This window comes from Macaca nemestrina, chromosome 17, assembly GCF_043159975.1.
Source record: "Macaca nemestrina isolate mMacNem1 chromosome 17, mMacNem.hap1, whole genome shotgun sequence".
NCBI classification, from domain to species: domain Eukaryota; kingdom Metazoa; phylum Chordata; class Mammalia; order Primates; family Cercopithecidae; genus Macaca; species Macaca nemestrina.
Window position 1 is genome coordinate 1,264,880 of NC_092141.1, and position 16,773 is coordinate 1,281,652.

General features: G+C 57.2%; 1 protein-coding gene across 6 annotated transcripts in view; it reads right to left on the minus strand.

Moving 5' to 3' along the window:
• Positions 1-580: 580 nt before the first annotated feature.
• LOC105471552 (ABR activator of RhoGEF and GTPase) overlaps positions 581-16,773 on the minus strand; it is a 231,096-nt gene continuing 214,903 nt past the window's right edge. For all 6 annotated transcript variants that reach the window (XM_011724082.3, XM_011724102.3, XM_011724084.3 and 3 more), the window contains 7 exons: positions 9,935-9,994; positions 9,524-9,633; positions 8,737-8,876; positions 7,655-7,789; positions 6,605-6,710; positions 4,214-4,361; positions 581-3,421 (listed from right to left, as the gene is read on the minus strand). In XM_011724082.3, the coding sequence (XP_011722384.3) occupies positions 3,332-3,421; positions 4,214-4,361; positions 6,605-6,710; positions 7,655-7,789; positions 8,737-8,876; positions 9,524-9,633; positions 9,935-9,994 (789 nt within the window). In that variant the 3' untranslated portion in view covers positions 581-3,331. The remainder of the gene's footprint in view (positions 3,422-4,213; positions 4,362-6,604; positions 6,711-7,654; positions 7,790-8,736; positions 8,877-9,523; positions 9,634-9,934; positions 9,995-16,773) is intronic.

The window sequence follows — 16,773 nt, forward strand, 5'->3', positions numbered from 1 at the left end:
CAGTATGAGCTCATAAACCAAACAGCAATTTTCAGAGACATCTGTTCCTGATCTTCAGAATAAACTCAGTGTCCAGTTGCTTCGGCTGGTGGGAGCCGATATTCATGCCACTGGTTCACCCAAAGGGAGGGTAGGCCCTCGGAGACCCAGCTTCTCTGACAAGCAGATCAGACCAAAAGGCTGCCTCAAAGATGTGCCACTTGGAAGGAAAGTGTAGAGAAGCGTTTACATCAAAGAAGATGCTTCCTCTCCAGTGGACAACGTCATGCCACTTTCAAGGCACACCAATGGCCAGGTCCCGGGTGGGACATTTGTACTGTAGCAGCACATGGCAAAGGTGAGCCAGAAGCAGCCTGGATGCTGGCCGATCCGGAGGCCTTTCTGAAGAGCAAGGAGAGGGCTCAAGCCCACCTCCCCGCAGCTCTGCCCCAGCCCCCATGGGCCACAGGGAGGCTCAAGGGGAGTGAATTAGGTAAACAGATTCCTGGAAACTCGCATCTGGATGCAGCTGGAAGAGTTAAATATTTAGATTGGTGGCTTCCCTGGACCACTGCGAACACAAACATCCACACACCAGGGCTGAGTTTTGTGCAAATGTTGGGGCTTTGCCTTTTTTATTAACATTTTCCTCTCACGTGGTTTACATCAATTTATAATAATCTACATAAGTTGAAACAGAACATAGACAAAAAAATATATCCTTACCAACTTATTAAAGTCAGATATTCATGACAGGTCCCATCCTACCTGTGTATCAGCAGAAACTGGCAGCCATCAGCCATTGCCCAGCAAGGACAGGCAGACCGGGGTTCCTTAGCCTGACTCCTGCTGGGCACAGTGACTGGAGCTTCCAGGCTGCACAGTCCCTGCTCACAGGAGAACCCTTAGCGTGACTCCTGCCAGATGCAGTGACTGGAGGTCCCGGGCTGCACGGTCCCGGCTCCTGACTCCTGCGAGGTGCAGTGACTGGAGGTCCCGGGCTGCACGGTCCCGGCTCCTGACTCCTGCGAGGTGCAGTGACTGGAGGTCCCGGGCTGCACGGTCCCTGGCTCCTGACTCCTGCGAGGTGCAGTGACTGGAGGTCCCGGGCTGCACGGTCCCGGCTCACAGGAGACCCCGCTGGGTGTTTGCTTGGTGCAGTTTAGTACAGGTCGGGCACCTGACCCTCCCCGCTCTGGGGGTGGGATTTATAAATATGAGCCTTTGCGTTTCTCAGCCTTTGCAGCCTTCCCGTAGCCTGTTCTCATATTGCCTCAGCAAGCTTGGGGCCATGGGGCTCCCTGAGGCTGAGATGCAAAGGTGCCCACTCCGGGCCGTGACTCACTCTGCCCCTTCCTGTCCATCGCTTTGGAAGCAAGCAGGAGCCTTCTGTGCCACACACCGACACTCGGATGCCAGGCAGGGACCTCAGGAAGGGCCAGGCGCTGGGTCTTTAGACTCAAGTTCGCTGCCTGTTCCACGGAGCACGGGCTCCTTACAGGCAGCTGATGATCAGGACTTCTTCCTCTTGGGCATGTCTCCTCCGTGCACAGAATATTTACTGTTCTGCCCAAGGCAACAGGAGTAAATGGGATCCAAAAGGGCTGTGCCCCTCACTGAGCAAGTGCTACAGTGTTAGGGCCAGCACACCCTTCTTTCAGACTCAGCCCTGAGCACAAGAATGGGAACTGAGCTCCCCAGTCCTGAGGGCCCAGAAACGACGCTCTGCCACACAGAAGAGCCAGCAGCTTAACTGTGGCTGTAACTCAAGCCCCTGGAGCCAAGTGTGCTCTCCTAGGCTGAAGGCCCGAGGCTGGCAGCCACAGCTCGTATGGGAAACTGCCGTGGGAACACACCTCACTCCTTCCTAGGAAGTCTCCAAGTTGGGAATGGAAGCTTCGGGTCCCTACTCCCTGGTGGGTGCCTACAGCACCAACAAGGAGGCCCCAGCAGAACCCAGCCCCGAGAGGCAGCTGTCTGACTCCCCACAACTTCTGGAGTTCCCAGCGTTTACCCAAAAGGCTGCGTCCAGAAGCTGGGGTGGCAGCACAATGGCTGGCCACCGCGGGCCTGTGCCTTTCCTTCCCAGGTCCTGAAGGACCCGTGGCAGTGCTTGGCTGTGGAGAGTGTGTAAAATCTAAGGCAAGAGTACCACGAGGTCCTGCGGTGCCAGGGACCTCCTGGCTGCAACCTGCCTGCCTGGACACCTGCTTCAGCCACATCAGTCACCCTCCAGGAAGCCTGGCCCCACTCGAAAAGCCCCCACAACTTGCTCCTAAGAGCTGTCCCGCCCGCGACCCGGGACACGCTGCGTGTGCATTCCTCCCCCGTTCAGCCCGTCCCCACCTGAGACCCGGGACACCCAGCGCTGCTTGTGCATTCCTCCCCACTTGAGCCCTTGGTGTTTTCTCAGCAGGCTGACTGCCTCCTCCCCCACTCTCTCCTGACCCTCTGGCTATCTCAATAGCAGGTCACTTGTGAGTCTTTACACTCAAAGGAAATAGAACAGCAGGGAAGGGAACTGAAAAGCAGTAGAAGAAACAGTCAGAGATGCCTCACTGATAGGCAGGAGGCTGAACAGGTAAACCCCAGAAGTGGAGATTCCCAAACGGAAAATTCCAGAAATGGGTGCTCCAGCTCTGTGCTAAGCTGGGGACGAGTGTGAGTGTATGTCCTTGTCCAGCATTTGCACAGGCAGCAAGGCAAAGCAGGTGTGCTCCCAAAAGCGGAGGTCGAGGAGAGGCCGGCAGCGGCAAACGGCAGCACCCAACAGGCCACCGCTGTCCCCGCCACCCGGGGCCTCTTCAGAGCTTTCAAGGTGATGGAGCGAAGACCGAGGGTGCACATGCATGCAGGCAGGCCAGGAAGGAAGAGCGGGTGGAGGAAGACAGGGGAGGCTGCCAGGAGACCGCCATCTGGGAGCAGGGCCAAGAGAGAAGCTGGCAGCAGTTACACAGCGCAAAATAAAAGGCCTTGGGCTGGACTCAGGAGGAAAGAAAGTACTGGAGGAAATGAAGGAACAAAGCAGGCTGTCTGTGTGCCCACGCCGGGCCGGTCACTACCTTTTCCGCATGACAAGTGTACATGAAACAATTCCCGAACAGCACGGAGCATCAGACACAACTAGAGGTACGGAGGGCAGGAGGTGGGAGGCGGTGGTGAGGCTGGGGCTGGGCAGCCGGCTTTGTACAAGGTGGCACAAAAGACGACGCATTCCAGTTCTTGGAAGCTGGCTTCCCTCGAGTCTGGAGCGCTGGGTTTGGGAGTTTTCTATTGCAGTCTTTCAAGTCTGGGCTGGGCCCCGGGCTGGAGGGGCTGGCTCCACCCCTCCCCGCAGCCACCCTGCCTCGGGCTACACGTCGGTGGAGAAGTACAGCGTGTTCCGCTTGAGTTCTGCGAAGGAAATGGGGGGGTGCTGCAGGTAGTAGAGGAGGACCTGGACCTGTGGGGAGACAGGAAGGCAGAGGCTGGGCTCCCTGGCCTCGGCCGTGCGCGAAGACGTGGTCCTTGCTGGCTCCAGCCTGTGTTGCCCCTCCCACTCCCTAGACTGGCTCCGGCCACCCCCCCTTCCTGGGCAGTCCAGGTGTTTGCCTTTCTGCAGCCGTGGAAGGCGCTACAGGACAGAGGGTTGCGGGGACCCGGGGCCGCTTCCCCAACCTGGCCATAGGCTTCCGCTCTGTCCTGAGGCGGCCACAGTCTGACCCCCGCTCTGGGTCTTGCAGGAATCCCAGGGAGGCCTCCTGCCCTTGGAAGCAACCTCAGAGCTTCCATGTGTGAGGACAAGGACCCAGCATCTCCCCCACCCCCGGGCTTGCTTTCTGAGACCGAGGCCCTCCTGAGAATGCAGCCGGCATCTGGGACAGACATTCTCTGGGCCCTGGTCTAGGTTCACGCATTTGTTTTGGCCTGGGAGGGGCAGAAGTGTCTGCAGTCCTGCCTCCCTGGTGACACCCCACAGCCCATCAACCGAGCTTCCCATGAGGGAAGAGGCGTGGAGACTGAGCTGTTCTCTCTCCTCCTGAGGGGGCTTGTCTCACCCTCTGCCAGCCATGGGCCTGGGCGGTGCTGGGGGGCCGGGGTACCTATGCCATGACGTCATGGGACCAGAGTCACCCTCTGCCAGCCACGGGCCTGGGCGGTGCTGGGGGGCCGGGGTACCTGTGCCATGACGTCGTGAGACCAGAGTCACCCTCTGCCAGCCACGGGCCTGGGCGGTGCTGGGGGGCCAGGGTACCTGTGCCATGACGTCGTGAGACCAGATGTCGGCAGCCGAGGTGACGTGTGCTTTGCTCTCCACTTCTGAGGGTCTCAGTAACGTGGGTCCAAACACGGTAGCCAGGTTGTGAAGTGACATTTTGTTGATGGGCTCCTTCTCGGCAACCCTAAAAAGGAGATTTCGGGGAAGAAAGAAGCCCTTTCTCCGCGGCCACTCGGACGCCGGGACACTCGGCCCTCGCTGTAGGAGCTCCTGAACGACTCCTGGACGGGGGTCACCATCTCCCTCTCCTAGGAGTGGGGACCTCCCCCGGGGGAAGGGGACTCATCCAGGAGAGCAGGGCCCAGCCAGGTGCCGGGTTCTGTGCTGACATCTCCAGCTGCTGGGCCCTCCCGAACTGACGGTGAACTGCCAGAGCCAGGGAGCCACAGAGGCCAACCCCAGCTCCCTGGCCTGAGAGCAAGTGCTGCTCTAAAAACTTCCCCTGTACCAGCTCACACTCGAGGCAGTCCTTTGAGGTGAGTACGATTATCATTATCCCCATTGTTTAGATGAAGAAACCCAAGTAAGGAGGGGGTAAGTGACTTGCCCAAGGTCACACAGCTAGCAAGTGGTAGAGCTGGGATCTGAACGCAGGTGGCTGCCTCCAGGACCTATGCTCTTAACCGCTCTGTCACTTACTCCTGTGCTAAGTGGTCCAAAGGAAGAGTCAACCTGGGTGAGGCAGGGGAGAAAGGTAGGCAGGGCCTGGAGCCCAGCAGGAGTCCTTAGCTAGACCTGGGGCTCTGCCAGCTGTGCTGGGCCAGGAGCAACCCTACTTCCAGATGAGCCAGGGACTGCCCCCATGCCTTTCCGGTCCATCTCGTGGGACCCAGGGCTGCCCCGTGCCTCTCCGGAAGGAAGGGTCTGCCTTGTGGGACCCAGGGCTGCCCCCTGTGCCTCTCCGTCTGCATCGTGGGACTCAGGGCTGTCCTCCCTCCGGATCCCCCCCTGCTTCTCTTGCTCAACAGGCCAGATGCTCTGCGATGCTTCCCTGGGGTAACAGCAGGAGCTGCCATCAGGGCTGGTGTCCAGGCAGGCCCAGGGTCAGCAAACACATCAGAAGGGCTCTGGTTCTCCTTCAGTCTCAGAAAATGTTTCTGGGCTGAGACCCACCCAGCCTAAGCAGCGCCTCTCACCCCTCTCCATACCATCATTCCCACCCTCCAGGCAGGAGCTGTGGCCGCGCCTGCTTTGGAAACAGGCAAACAAACACTGTGATGCCAACAGGCAGCTGTGCAGCGGGGCCAGCCCCTCACCACACACGCGCACACGGCCCAGCCAGGGGCCCAGATGTGGGAACAGACTGTGCCCAGTTCCCAGGGTGGAAGTCGAATGAATTTTCCCTTCTCACTCCTCCCCACAAGGCTTGCCAAACGCTTTCGGAATTGGTCAGGGCTCTAGTCCTGGCCAAACCAGAGGAAAAATGTTTCATGATGGGAAAAACAAGACACCAGCCCCGGGCGCATCCAGGTCTCCGCTGGCTCTCCCGAGCCTGGCCCGGCTGAGCTGCAGCAGGGGGCCTGGCCCTGAGTTGGGGCTGAGCTCAGGGAGGAACTGTTCTGCAGAGCAGTCTGAGGGGCTCCCTGGTCCTGGCGTGCAGGTGGGTTAAAGGGATGCCCAGGGACCACCTCCCCACACAAGCCTGAGGACCTCTTCAGGGCCACTTTCAGTTCTAAACTTTGCTATGGGTACAACCAACTTTAGCCACTCTTGGTTGGACCTGTCTAGAAAGGGTGGTGGGAGGGCAAGAAAGGTCTGAATTTAGGATCTGGAAGTTGAGGGCTCTAAGGACAGATCTGCTACTAACCCAAGCAAGTCTCCGCCTGGTGTGGGGACTCAGTTTCCCTATGTCAAGTGAGGTGTGGGCCAAGACCAGTGCGTTTCACCTGTTTTGACTGTGGCCCACAATACAGCCCGTTGTAACAGTCCACACGCCTCCAGGTAACTGAACAGCAGCACCTGCACTCAAGGCTTGCAGTGTATCCTACTGCTGTCCGTTCCCCACTTCATTCAGAAAAGGCTACACCGGTTAAATGAACCACCAGTAGGTCAGGACTCACTGATTATAAAACCTGCCTACAGTCCTAATACTATCTGTTCTCCATTCACTTACAGAAGGCTGAATGGACTCAGTGAACCACTGGTAGGTCAAGGACCCACTGATTATAAAACCTGCCTGCAGTCCTGAGCATTCTGTGGTCAATATTTGAGGTTACTACTCGTTACGGGACCCAAATATTTCTCAACACAGAAAAACGTGAGTGCAAGAACTTGGAGAGCAAACTCTCACCCCCCACAGACAGCCCAACAGAGGCAGCGCCCACGCGGAGGGACTGAGGAGGTGGGGCCGGGGCCCCTCCCTGTTACCTTTTCAAGTGTTCCAGCAGGAAGAGGAAGGTGATGAGGTTGGGGTCGGGCAGGGAACGGAGCAAGTGCATCATGCAGTTTTCCTTGGCAGCAGGGTCTGACAGGGCTGCGGGAGAGAAGGGCCAGTGTGGCGTTCAGCTCCAGGGGCTTCCCACCAGAGCCCCTGTGGTCATGAGGCTGTGGGCCCCTGCAGGAGACCCCAGGCTTCCAGGCGTTTGGGAAGCAGATCCCACAGGGGAGGGCCTCGTGTCTGGGTGGGCTATTAGCAGCTGCTTCCTTCAGGAGGCCTCACCATGACTGGTGACTCAGCCAGGAGGCCGGCTGGTGGGAGCAGACCCCCTTCCTGCAGCCGACTGCATGGGCCTGGGCGCTGGGGCATCCCGGGTCTCCTAATAGGACACCCCCTGGTCTGTGTGGCTAAAGATGAAGCCAGTAGGCACATATCCTGCCAGTGGTGGATTCTGTTTCTCAGCCCTCTCTGCTGCTGGCGTGTGGGTGTGAGCAACCTTCTGCTGGGGGCTGAAGCTCTGGTCTGCCCCAGGAGAAGAAAAGGCTGAAGGGATGCCCTTGGGGCTGGGTTTGGCCCAGGTGGGTGGAGGCAGAAGGCCTGCTGGCCGGGGCCCTCAGCAGAGGTGACAGGACGGTGTGTGGTCTCGCTGGAAGGCTCAGCACAACCAGTCTCAAGTACCCTCTGGCTTGAACCAGCCTCCTCCTCGGCTCTGGAATGCCAGCCTCTGGCCACTCGCCTCAGGGCAGTCTGCCCTGGATGCTCGAGCTTTCGAGCAAGAGGCCAATGTCCAAATAGGAAGCAGAGGGGGCTGCCCATGGGGACATCAGGGGCAAGAGGCAGGCCAGAAAGGGCCCGGTGTCTGCACCAGGTCCTAGCAGGCCACACCTCACCCTCGGGCCCCTCAGCCACAGGCCCCAGTGCACTGGAAAGGTCAGCCAGCAGAGGAAGCCACAGCTATTTCTCCTGCTGATTACTTCTCCGGGCAGGGAGTCCTGGCTCAGTCCGGCCCAGCCGAGCCCTAGGAGCCCTCGGGGCCTCACCGATGCCCTCCATGAAGGCTGGGTAGAGTCGGTCCGTGAGGAGGGGCTCAGGCAGTTCCCGGAAGTAGAGCTTGAGCGTGCCGGCGATGGCATTGATGTCCATGTCGCTCAGCATCAGCAGGATGTCCTTGTTATCTGCAGGGGTGGGGCCGAGGTCAGGCAGCCTTAGCTGGGCCGGCGGCCCTGTTCCATGCCCCCACCCACTCCATCTCTGGTTCTGGTCTGCCCCGGAAAGGCAGGACATAGAGAATGCCCACAGGTGTCTGTGGGTCGGGGTCGGGGGAACGGGGAGACAGCCTGGGGCCATCTGCTGTGGCTGCTCGGGAGAGGGTGTCTGGGGAGTGAAATTCATCACCCAGAGTTCACAGCCACATTCATACCGTGCGGCCTGCACCTGCCTTCCAACGGGAACCTCCCCATCGCTAAGCCCGTCTGGAAGGCACTGCACGCTTTCCACACGTAAAAGCACGTTCCCACAAAGCCTCAGTTTCTAGGCTGCACAGAGGAGCCAAGGCCAGCAAGTTCCCAGGCCCCAGCCGGTCCCCCACTCCAGGCTCCCCACAGATTCATCCCGCCTGGTCAGCGCAGGTTTCTTGACAATTGGGTGTGTGGTTGCTGCAGCATGAACCAGCAGGAGCAGGAAGGAGAAACCAGAAAGGTCAGGCCTCACCATGGTGGACTATGCAGAGGCAGAGCTGCCCCGGCGGGGACTTGGGGCCCTGGGGACAGCAGTGCAGGCTCAAAGCTCTTTCCCCGCGATTCACTAGGCACCCAGGAACTAGCAAGAAAGCCAGCCACGCAGACTCTGGTTAGATCTGAGTTTAAGTCCAGAACCAAAACCCACAAGCTGGGTCATCCTGGGCAAGCAAGTCGGCCCTTCTGAGTTTCTGCAGTTCCTTCCCTGCAGCAACGGACAAGAGATTCGCAGGGAGCGGATTACGTGAGAAAACGCAGAAAAAGCACCTGCCACAGGGACTCTGAAGCAGACCAAGGCTCCTCTCCAGGAAGGCTCCTGGTTCTCCCGAGCTCTCCCGTCCATCCCACCAGCCTGCACCCACCCCGGCTGGGCCTTCCAGACTCACTGGCATCGAAGACGGCCTTGAGCGCCTGGATGTCCGTGGCCACGCCTGATATCCGGTAGATGCCAACCTCCTCGATGCCCCTCTTCTCCACCTCCTCCACGCACTGCCGGACGATGTAGGGCACCTTGGAGCGTTCCCGCCTGGGGTGGGGCGTGAGGATGGGTGGAGGGCGGCCCCCATGACAGCTCTCCCGTAGCAACCCCCACCCAGCACACCCGCCCCCGGAGAGCTTCTAGCATTTGGAATGGAGAGACAGGGCAGGGGGGCGGGGAGGGCAAGAAAAGGGCAGAGAAAGAGGCCACCGCACCCCACCCTAGCCTGCCCACCCGCGGCCTGCCTGCGGAGGGGCCGCGAATGACGTGGGCAGGAGAAGGTTTGGGAACTTGAGACGGTCAGGCCGAGACTCTAGGGAAAGAACGCCCCCCAGATTCAGACGCTTGTAGGAGGCCCGGAAGGCAGCCCACACGAGGAGGTGGGTCAGGCCTGAGACAAGGGGTTGGGGTGGCGATGAACTGGGGGATGCATGCCCTTTCCCGAGGGGCAGCCAGTCCCCGTTGGTGCCGAGCCCAAACGTGGGCCCCCGGCTGACAGAGCTTCCCGCTTATTACGAGGAACAGACGATCTGGGATCTCACAAGACACCTTCCAGCATTTCAGTGCCGGCTCACGTGCTTCTAAAGCGACTGATTAGGTGCCAGGATGGGCCTAGGCGGGGAGGGCCGGGGGCCCAGGTTGGTGGGGACCAGGGGCACCGACGCCAGGACTGGGAGACCGGAGGCAGCACCTACTTGGTCACCACGCTGATCTTCACACCGAAGACACCGGTCTGCTTTTTGGACGGGGTCCTCTTCAGGCTCATATCTCGGCTGGTGAATTTCATGGAAAATTCCACTTTGATCTGGTTGGGGGGTGAGGCACGTACAAGTTCCCCAGGGCGTGAGTGCCCAAGGAATGCCCCCAAAACACAGGGGTCCCCTCCCCAAGACTGCAAGCGAGGGCTGGCTCACACCCAGGGCTCCCTCAACACCTGCAGGACGGCAGCGGGCAGGGTGTGGGCAGGAGGGGAGGGGGGCTGGGCTGCAGGGAGGTCCAGGCGGCACAGCAGCCCCAGGAGCGGCCAGAGGGCCGGGCTGCCCACCCGCTGCACAGATGTTCCACCTCCCGGCTCACCCGGTTGATGGTTCCCATCCCCGGCTCACCCCGTTCATCTCAATCACGTCTGTGTGCCAGTTCTTGGTCTCCACAGTTTGTGGGTCCAGCTACAGAGAGAGAATGTGGGTGAGGGAGGTGCCCACTCGGAGGCCAAGCCAGAGCTCTCCCCGTGGGTCAGCACTGCTAAGAGCCAGCGACACAGTCAGGAAGGCGATGTGAGCAGCTGGGATAAGCTGATGTTTACCTGGAAATCAACCCTTCGGGGGGCCCTAGCCCCCAGGCCCCTGTGGCCGCTGTGAGGGAGGCGGGGCACACCGTTAGGCACTCCTGCCCGTAACACCTTATTCACTCGTGACTGCCAGCCCGGGATATGCGTATTATTACCCCATTTCACAGATGCAGAAACTGAGGTGCACAAAAGGTAAGCACCTGATTAGGAGGTGCTGGAGCCCATCAGGAGGGAACCGGCCTATCCGAGTCAGGAGCCCATGCTCAGGAGGCCGCCTGGGTTTGAATCCCGGCAAGTTTTAAACTAAGCCTCAGTTTTTCCATCTGCACACGGGAGCCAGCAACAGAACCTGCCTCCCTGGGATTGCTGTGAAGATTCAGGGAGGCAACTTGGGTCGAGCCGTCAGCTCCCAAATAAGCAAATCCTCCACAGGGGAAGTCCCCAGGCTTGGGCTGGAGCCCAGGGAGGTGCGGACCCTCCCTGGGTCAGGGGAGGTCAGAGGCACCCCTCACACAGGACTGTTTCACGTTCTGTTTCTGTAACTCGGGGACTGCCTTCAAGCCTGTCTGCCTGTGCACCTGTGAACTAATTCTGAGCAAATATGCACCCTGGCACATTCTAAAGTCAACATCTGAACATTTCCAAGTTTAAATAGTTGCAAAGAGTATGATTTCCAGAATCATGTCAATATTGCCATCCTAAAATAAAAGTGTTACATCGTTCCTTCCCATGGATTCAGTGGGATCTAAATACCCCAGCGACGTGATACCCGCACTCATCCATTTAAAAACTACACAAGGCCAGGTGCAGTGGCTCATGCCTGTAATCCCAGCACTTTGGGAGGCTGAGGCAGGCAGATCACGAGGTCAGGAGATCGAGACCATCCTGGCTAACACAGTGAAACCCCGTCTCTACTAAAAATACAAAAAATTAGCCGGCGTGGTGGAGGAGGCCTGTAATCTCAGCTTTTCGGGAAGCTGAGGCAGGAGAATGGCGTGAACCCGGGAGGTGGGGCTTGCAGTGAGCAGAGATCCGGCCACTGCACTCCAGCCTTGGGCGATAGAGCGAGACTCCGTCTCAAAAAAAAAAAAAAAAAAAAAAAAACCTACATGAACAAGCTCTTCTTTCCCTCACAGAGCTCCTGGATCTTCTCTCCTTGAATTTGTTTCCATTCCACTTCTCCTAAAGAATGTTGTCCTAGTTTATATTTTTATATTTTCAAGTCCTTTATTCACCATTATATTTTACTTCCACAAAAAAATCTGTATACATTGAAAACAAAAATTTCCAGAGATCACAAGGTTCCAAATATTCAAAATATATTCAGGATTAGTTAGTACCATGATTGGCAGTAGACAATCAAAAAGATGGCCAGGCATGGTGGCTCACGCCTGTAATCCCAGCACTTTGGGAGGCTGAGGTGGGTGGATCACCTGAGCTCAGGAGTTCGAGACCAGTCTGGCCAACATGGCAAAACCCTGTCTCTACTAAAAGTACAATAATTAGCCAGGTGTGGTGGCAGGCACTGTAGTCCAAGCTACTACTTGGGAGGCTGAGATGGGAGAATCGCTTGAACCCGGGAGATGGAGGTTGCAGTGAGCCAAGATCGAACCACTGCACTCCAGCCTGGGTGGCAGAGTGAGACCCTGTCTCAAAAAATAAAATAAAATAAAATAAGCCTACACATTATACATTTTATTTATTTTTTTCAGACAGAGTTTTGCTCTTGTTGCCCAGGCTGAAGTGCAATGGCGTGATCTCGGCTCACAGCAACCTCTGCCTCCCAGGTTCAAGCGATTCTCCTGCCTCAGCCTCCCAAGTAGCTGGAATTACAGGTGCCTGCCACCACGCCTGGCTAAATTTTTTGTCTTTTTAGCAGAGACAGGGTTTCTCCATATTGGTCAGGATGATCTCGAACTCCTGACCTCAGGTGATTCACCCGCCTTGGCCTCCCAAAGTGCTGGGATTACAGGCGTGAACCACCGCGCCCGGCCTAATTATACATTTTCATAAATATTAAGTAGTAAAGTAACTTTTTGGTGGAATTCTCTCTCAATGAGATGGGCGGAACATTTTTTGTTTTAGTTCACGTATCTATATGTTATTTTTTGCTAGAGTGAAATGAGGTTCAGCATCAATTCTGTTCATGTTTCTGGTTTTGTTGTAAAACATGCAGGTGCAGTGGCTTCCAGCTACAGGATCGCTTGAGCCCAGGAGTTCGAGACCAACCTGGGCAACGTAGGACCATGTCTCTAAAATGAGCAAAAAAGATGTGAACAATGAAACATTTTGTTCACATAAAGAAGTAGATGAGGTCAAAAAGAGTCTTATCACAGCCATGTTACACCATTCTTTAACCTCTTTCCATGCTATCCGCCTTAAATCGCATATATATCTATCACTGAAAACTACTTGAAATGATCTCTCAGTTGAAAATGAAGTCCTCCATCAGTTTTGTGGAAGGCAAAGAACTGGATACCACCTGACTTTTGAAAAGTTGTAAGTGGCCACTAGAGTCTTTTACTTTCTAAGCACCAACCCCAGCGTTTTTTTTGTTTTGTTTTGTTTTGTTTTTTTTTTTTTTTTTGAGAGAGTCTTGCTCTGTCTCCCAGGCTGGAGTGCAGTGGTGCAGTCTTAGCTCACTGCAACCTCTGCCTCCGGGGTTCAAGCGATTCTCCTGCCTCAGCCTCCCGAGTAGCTGGGATTACAGGTGCACGCCACCACACCCGGCTAATTTTGTATATGTAGTGGAGATGGGGTTTCACCATGTTGGCCAGGCTGGTCTTGAGCTGCTGACCTCAGGTGATCTGCCCGCCTCGGCCTCCCAAAGTGCTGGGATTATGCTGTGACCCGCTGTGCCTGGCCACTACCCCAACATTTCTAAAAGCCCCTCTGTTCCTCACCCAGGAGGTCTGGGCACCCTGGGCCCAGCCCCCACAGCGAGCCTCGGCCTCTTCTCTGCAGAGGACAGGATGGCGAGATGCCGGCTCTCGGGCAGATGGGCTTTCTGGCAACAGCACCTATGTGGCAGCTGAGGATCTGCAAACTGATTTCCTTAAAACTCTCCTGCCCACGTCACCCTCAGAACGTCTCTGTGCACTCTGAGGTGTGTGCGTGCCACGGTTTCAACACTGTTGCTATAACAGGCCACTGTCATCACGGAAAGGAAACTGGATCTGGGTCAGCCTTGGGCTTCCTGCCGCTCGATGTAGGTCCTTCCCACATCTTCTATCACCCACACACCGGCTGGGGACAGGTGGTACCCAAGCCTCCGACGGGGTCTGGGTCTGCACTTGGCTTGCCCTGAGCCCTGCATTTGGGGCCAGCGGTGGCCCAGGCCCGGTCTTTGGCTGTTCCCTGCCCAGAGGAGAGATGGACCCAGAACAGGAGACAGAAAAAGTCAGGCACGTGCAGAGAACCAAGCGCCCCTCGGGGAGAACCACTGCTCCGAGCACCTCTTCACACACGGGAGGTGTGAGGCCGCCACCTGTCCGGCTGGAGGCAAGGGTCCTACAGGGTCTCAAAAGAAGCCCCAGTTCTGGCCTCGCTTTCCCAAAACCTCTCTCCCCTCTACACTGCTTTTGTTCTTTGCAGACCCTCCTGGAGCACACAGGCTGTCCTCGTAGTTCCTTCATCTCATCTGGACACGGGGCCGGGCCTGGGTCTGTCCCCAGCTCTGTCCCCCAGCAGTGGCCACACAGGGTGGAGGGATCAAATGCTCTTTGTCAACTGAGATGCTACCCTTAAGAGAAACATTCTGGAACGGCCATGCCCTCTTACATTTCTTTCTTTTTTGAGACGGAGTTTCGCTCTTGTTGCCCAGGCTGGAGTGCAATGGTGCGATCTTGGCTCACCGCAACCTCTCAGGTTCAACCAATTCTTCTGCCTCAGCCTCCCAAGTAGCTGGGACTATAGGCGCGCACCACCACACCAGGCTAATTTTTGTATTTTTTAGTAGAGACAGGGTTTCGCCATGTTGGCCGGGCTGGTTGCAGACTCCTGACCTCAATGATCCACCCACCTTGGCCTCCCAAAGTGCTGGGATTACAGGCACCTGCCACCACGCCTGGCCAATTTTTGTATTTTTAGTAGAGATGGGGTTTCACCATGTTGCCCAGGCTGGTCCTGAACTCCTGACCTCAGGTGGTCCGCCCGCCTTGGCCTCCCAAAGTGCTGGGATGACAGGTGTGAGCCACTGCGCCCGGCCTGTATTTATTTATTTTTCTAGAGATGTGGTCTCGCTATGTCGTCCAGGCTGCTATCTTGTCCGGGGCTCGAGTGACCCTCCTGCCTCGGCCTCCTGAAGAGCTGGCATTACAGGCGTGCACCACTGTGCAGGTTCTCATTTTTTAATTGGCACGTTAAAGTTTTACGTATTTGTGGGGCACAGTTTGACGTTTTGGGACCACCCCTTCTGGAGGCAGGTCTCTCCACACATCAGCATAAGCCTCAGGCCAATTCCAGGGCACCTGGTCGGATTCACCCAGAGCCCCTCCTCGGCCCCAGCTTCCCACGACCGGGTGCTTCCTGGCAGCTTCTGCAGGAAGCTGAGCCAAGGGTCCTTCCCGAGTCTCAGAGGGGGACCTGGACACAGCCTGGTGGAGGCAGTGTGCAGCATTCAGAGGCTGATCCGAGTCTTCCATTCAACCGTGTGCACTCGGGCAAGGCCTTTCACCTCCGTGAACTTCGATTTCCTCGTGGAGGCGTCCACACCTGCCTCACAGGGTTGTTACGGAAAAGAGTGAGAGCAACGGACGTATCTTGAGCCTTTCCTGCAAGTCTGACACTGACGAATCCTCTACACACAGCATCTCCGTTCATCATCATAGCAAACGTGTGCGGTTTAAGCTCTCGTGGCTGCTCCCGTCTCACAGATGAGGACGCTGCGGCTTAACGAGAGCAAGGAATTTACCCAGAGAACATCTAGGAAGTGAGAGCTGGGGTTCAAAATCAAGGCCCCCAGCATCCTCTCTGCTGAAACTGCAGTGTGTGTGAAGTCCATGACTGGCAGCTGCTGAAACTGCTGCTTCCTCAGAAAGCGACATCGGGCCTCCCGGTGTGTGTCCCGACCTGGTGGGCAAGACCTGGGTGCTGGGAGGGCACCTCCAGTACAGCCCTCCCACCGCCTCACGCCTGTCACTCCCGCTCCAGCTGCCAGGTTCAACCCTGTGTTCTCCTGGGAGCATCTGACCCAGGACTGCAACTCCTGATGCTAAGGCCCAGTTCTTGCCTCACCTCCTCCAGAGAGCCTTCTTGGAGAGCCCCAGGTCACGGTGGGAACCTCTGGGTCCTCTCTGCCTTCCTGCTCCGCTAAGATCTGCCCCTCTGCAGCCTCCCGGGCTATACCTGCTGCTGTCTCACACACTCCAGCCCCTTCTGAGGCCAGGCCTGGGTCACGGGCACTTTCCTAAGCTGCAAACCCCTGAACCCCAGCCATCTTCCCAGTGCCTGCTGCAGGAGTGGCCCTGGTATCCTCTCAGAGAGGCCTGCCTGGCCCCACGGCACCCTGACCACGACACTCTGTCTCCCGGGAGGCCATCAGCCTCCAGAAACCAAGTCTATTTCAGGATATCATTTAAACACAGAGGGAGAGAGGCAGAGGGACAGGGTACATTTTCCAGAGAAATGCTGCTGCCCAAAACTGCGCCGGCTATTTATAACTCCTGGGAAATGTGGACTCTGCTATTTCCTGATGAGATTAGCACCAGGGTGGAGGGGCTGGCCCCTGGGACGTTGGTGGATGGGACACCTGACTGCTCACCCTCTGGTCCCAGCAGTCACCATGTGCCATCCATGGGCCCAGGGGAGCAGGTACCTGGGGGATGTCCGATCACCTGAAGCAGGGAGACAGAGGGAGCTTGTGAAGGGCTAGGCTGGGAAGACCACCAAGGGCACATGAGCACTGGGGCCTCCCCAAGGTGGGCCACAGGAGGGAGACAGAAATAGGCCGCAAAACATCATGGAGCCAAAGGCCGGACGAACGACTGGGCCGGGGCAGACGAGGGAGCCAGGGGTGGATGGCTTAGGGGTAGATGAATGGGCCATGGGCAGATGGCCAGGCAAGGGGTAGACAACTGAGCCAGGGGCGGACGACTGGGCCAGGGGCAGACAAGTAGGCCAGGCGCAGACAACTGGGCCGCACATGGTCACTGAGAGCAGCTCAACTATTTTCTTCTTTTTTTTTTTTTTGAGACGGAGTCTCACTCTGTTGCCCAGGCTGGAGTGCAGTGGCGCGATCTCGGCTCACTGCAACTTCTACCTCTGGGTTTGAGCGATTCTCCTTCCTCAGCCTCCCGAGTAGCTGGGACTACAGTCACGAGCCACCACACCCGGCTAATTTTTGTATTTTTAGTAGAGACGGGGTTTCACCATGTTAGCCAGGCTGGTCTCCAACTCCTAACCTCAGGTGATCCGCCCACCTCAGCCTCCCAAAGTGCTGGGACTCCAGGCGTGAGCCGCCACGTCTGGCCAACTATTTTCTTTTTGTCTGGGCACTTAGCCATGGTCAAATCATGACTGCGCATTCAGACCTCTCCCAAAGAGAAACGCTGACCCTGGGGACTCATGTCCAGGAGACCACCGGGTCCCCTGTGATAAACACCCAGCAGGCAGGGGCACCAGGTTGAAGTGGGGCTCCGTCACCTCCGAGGGGCAGGA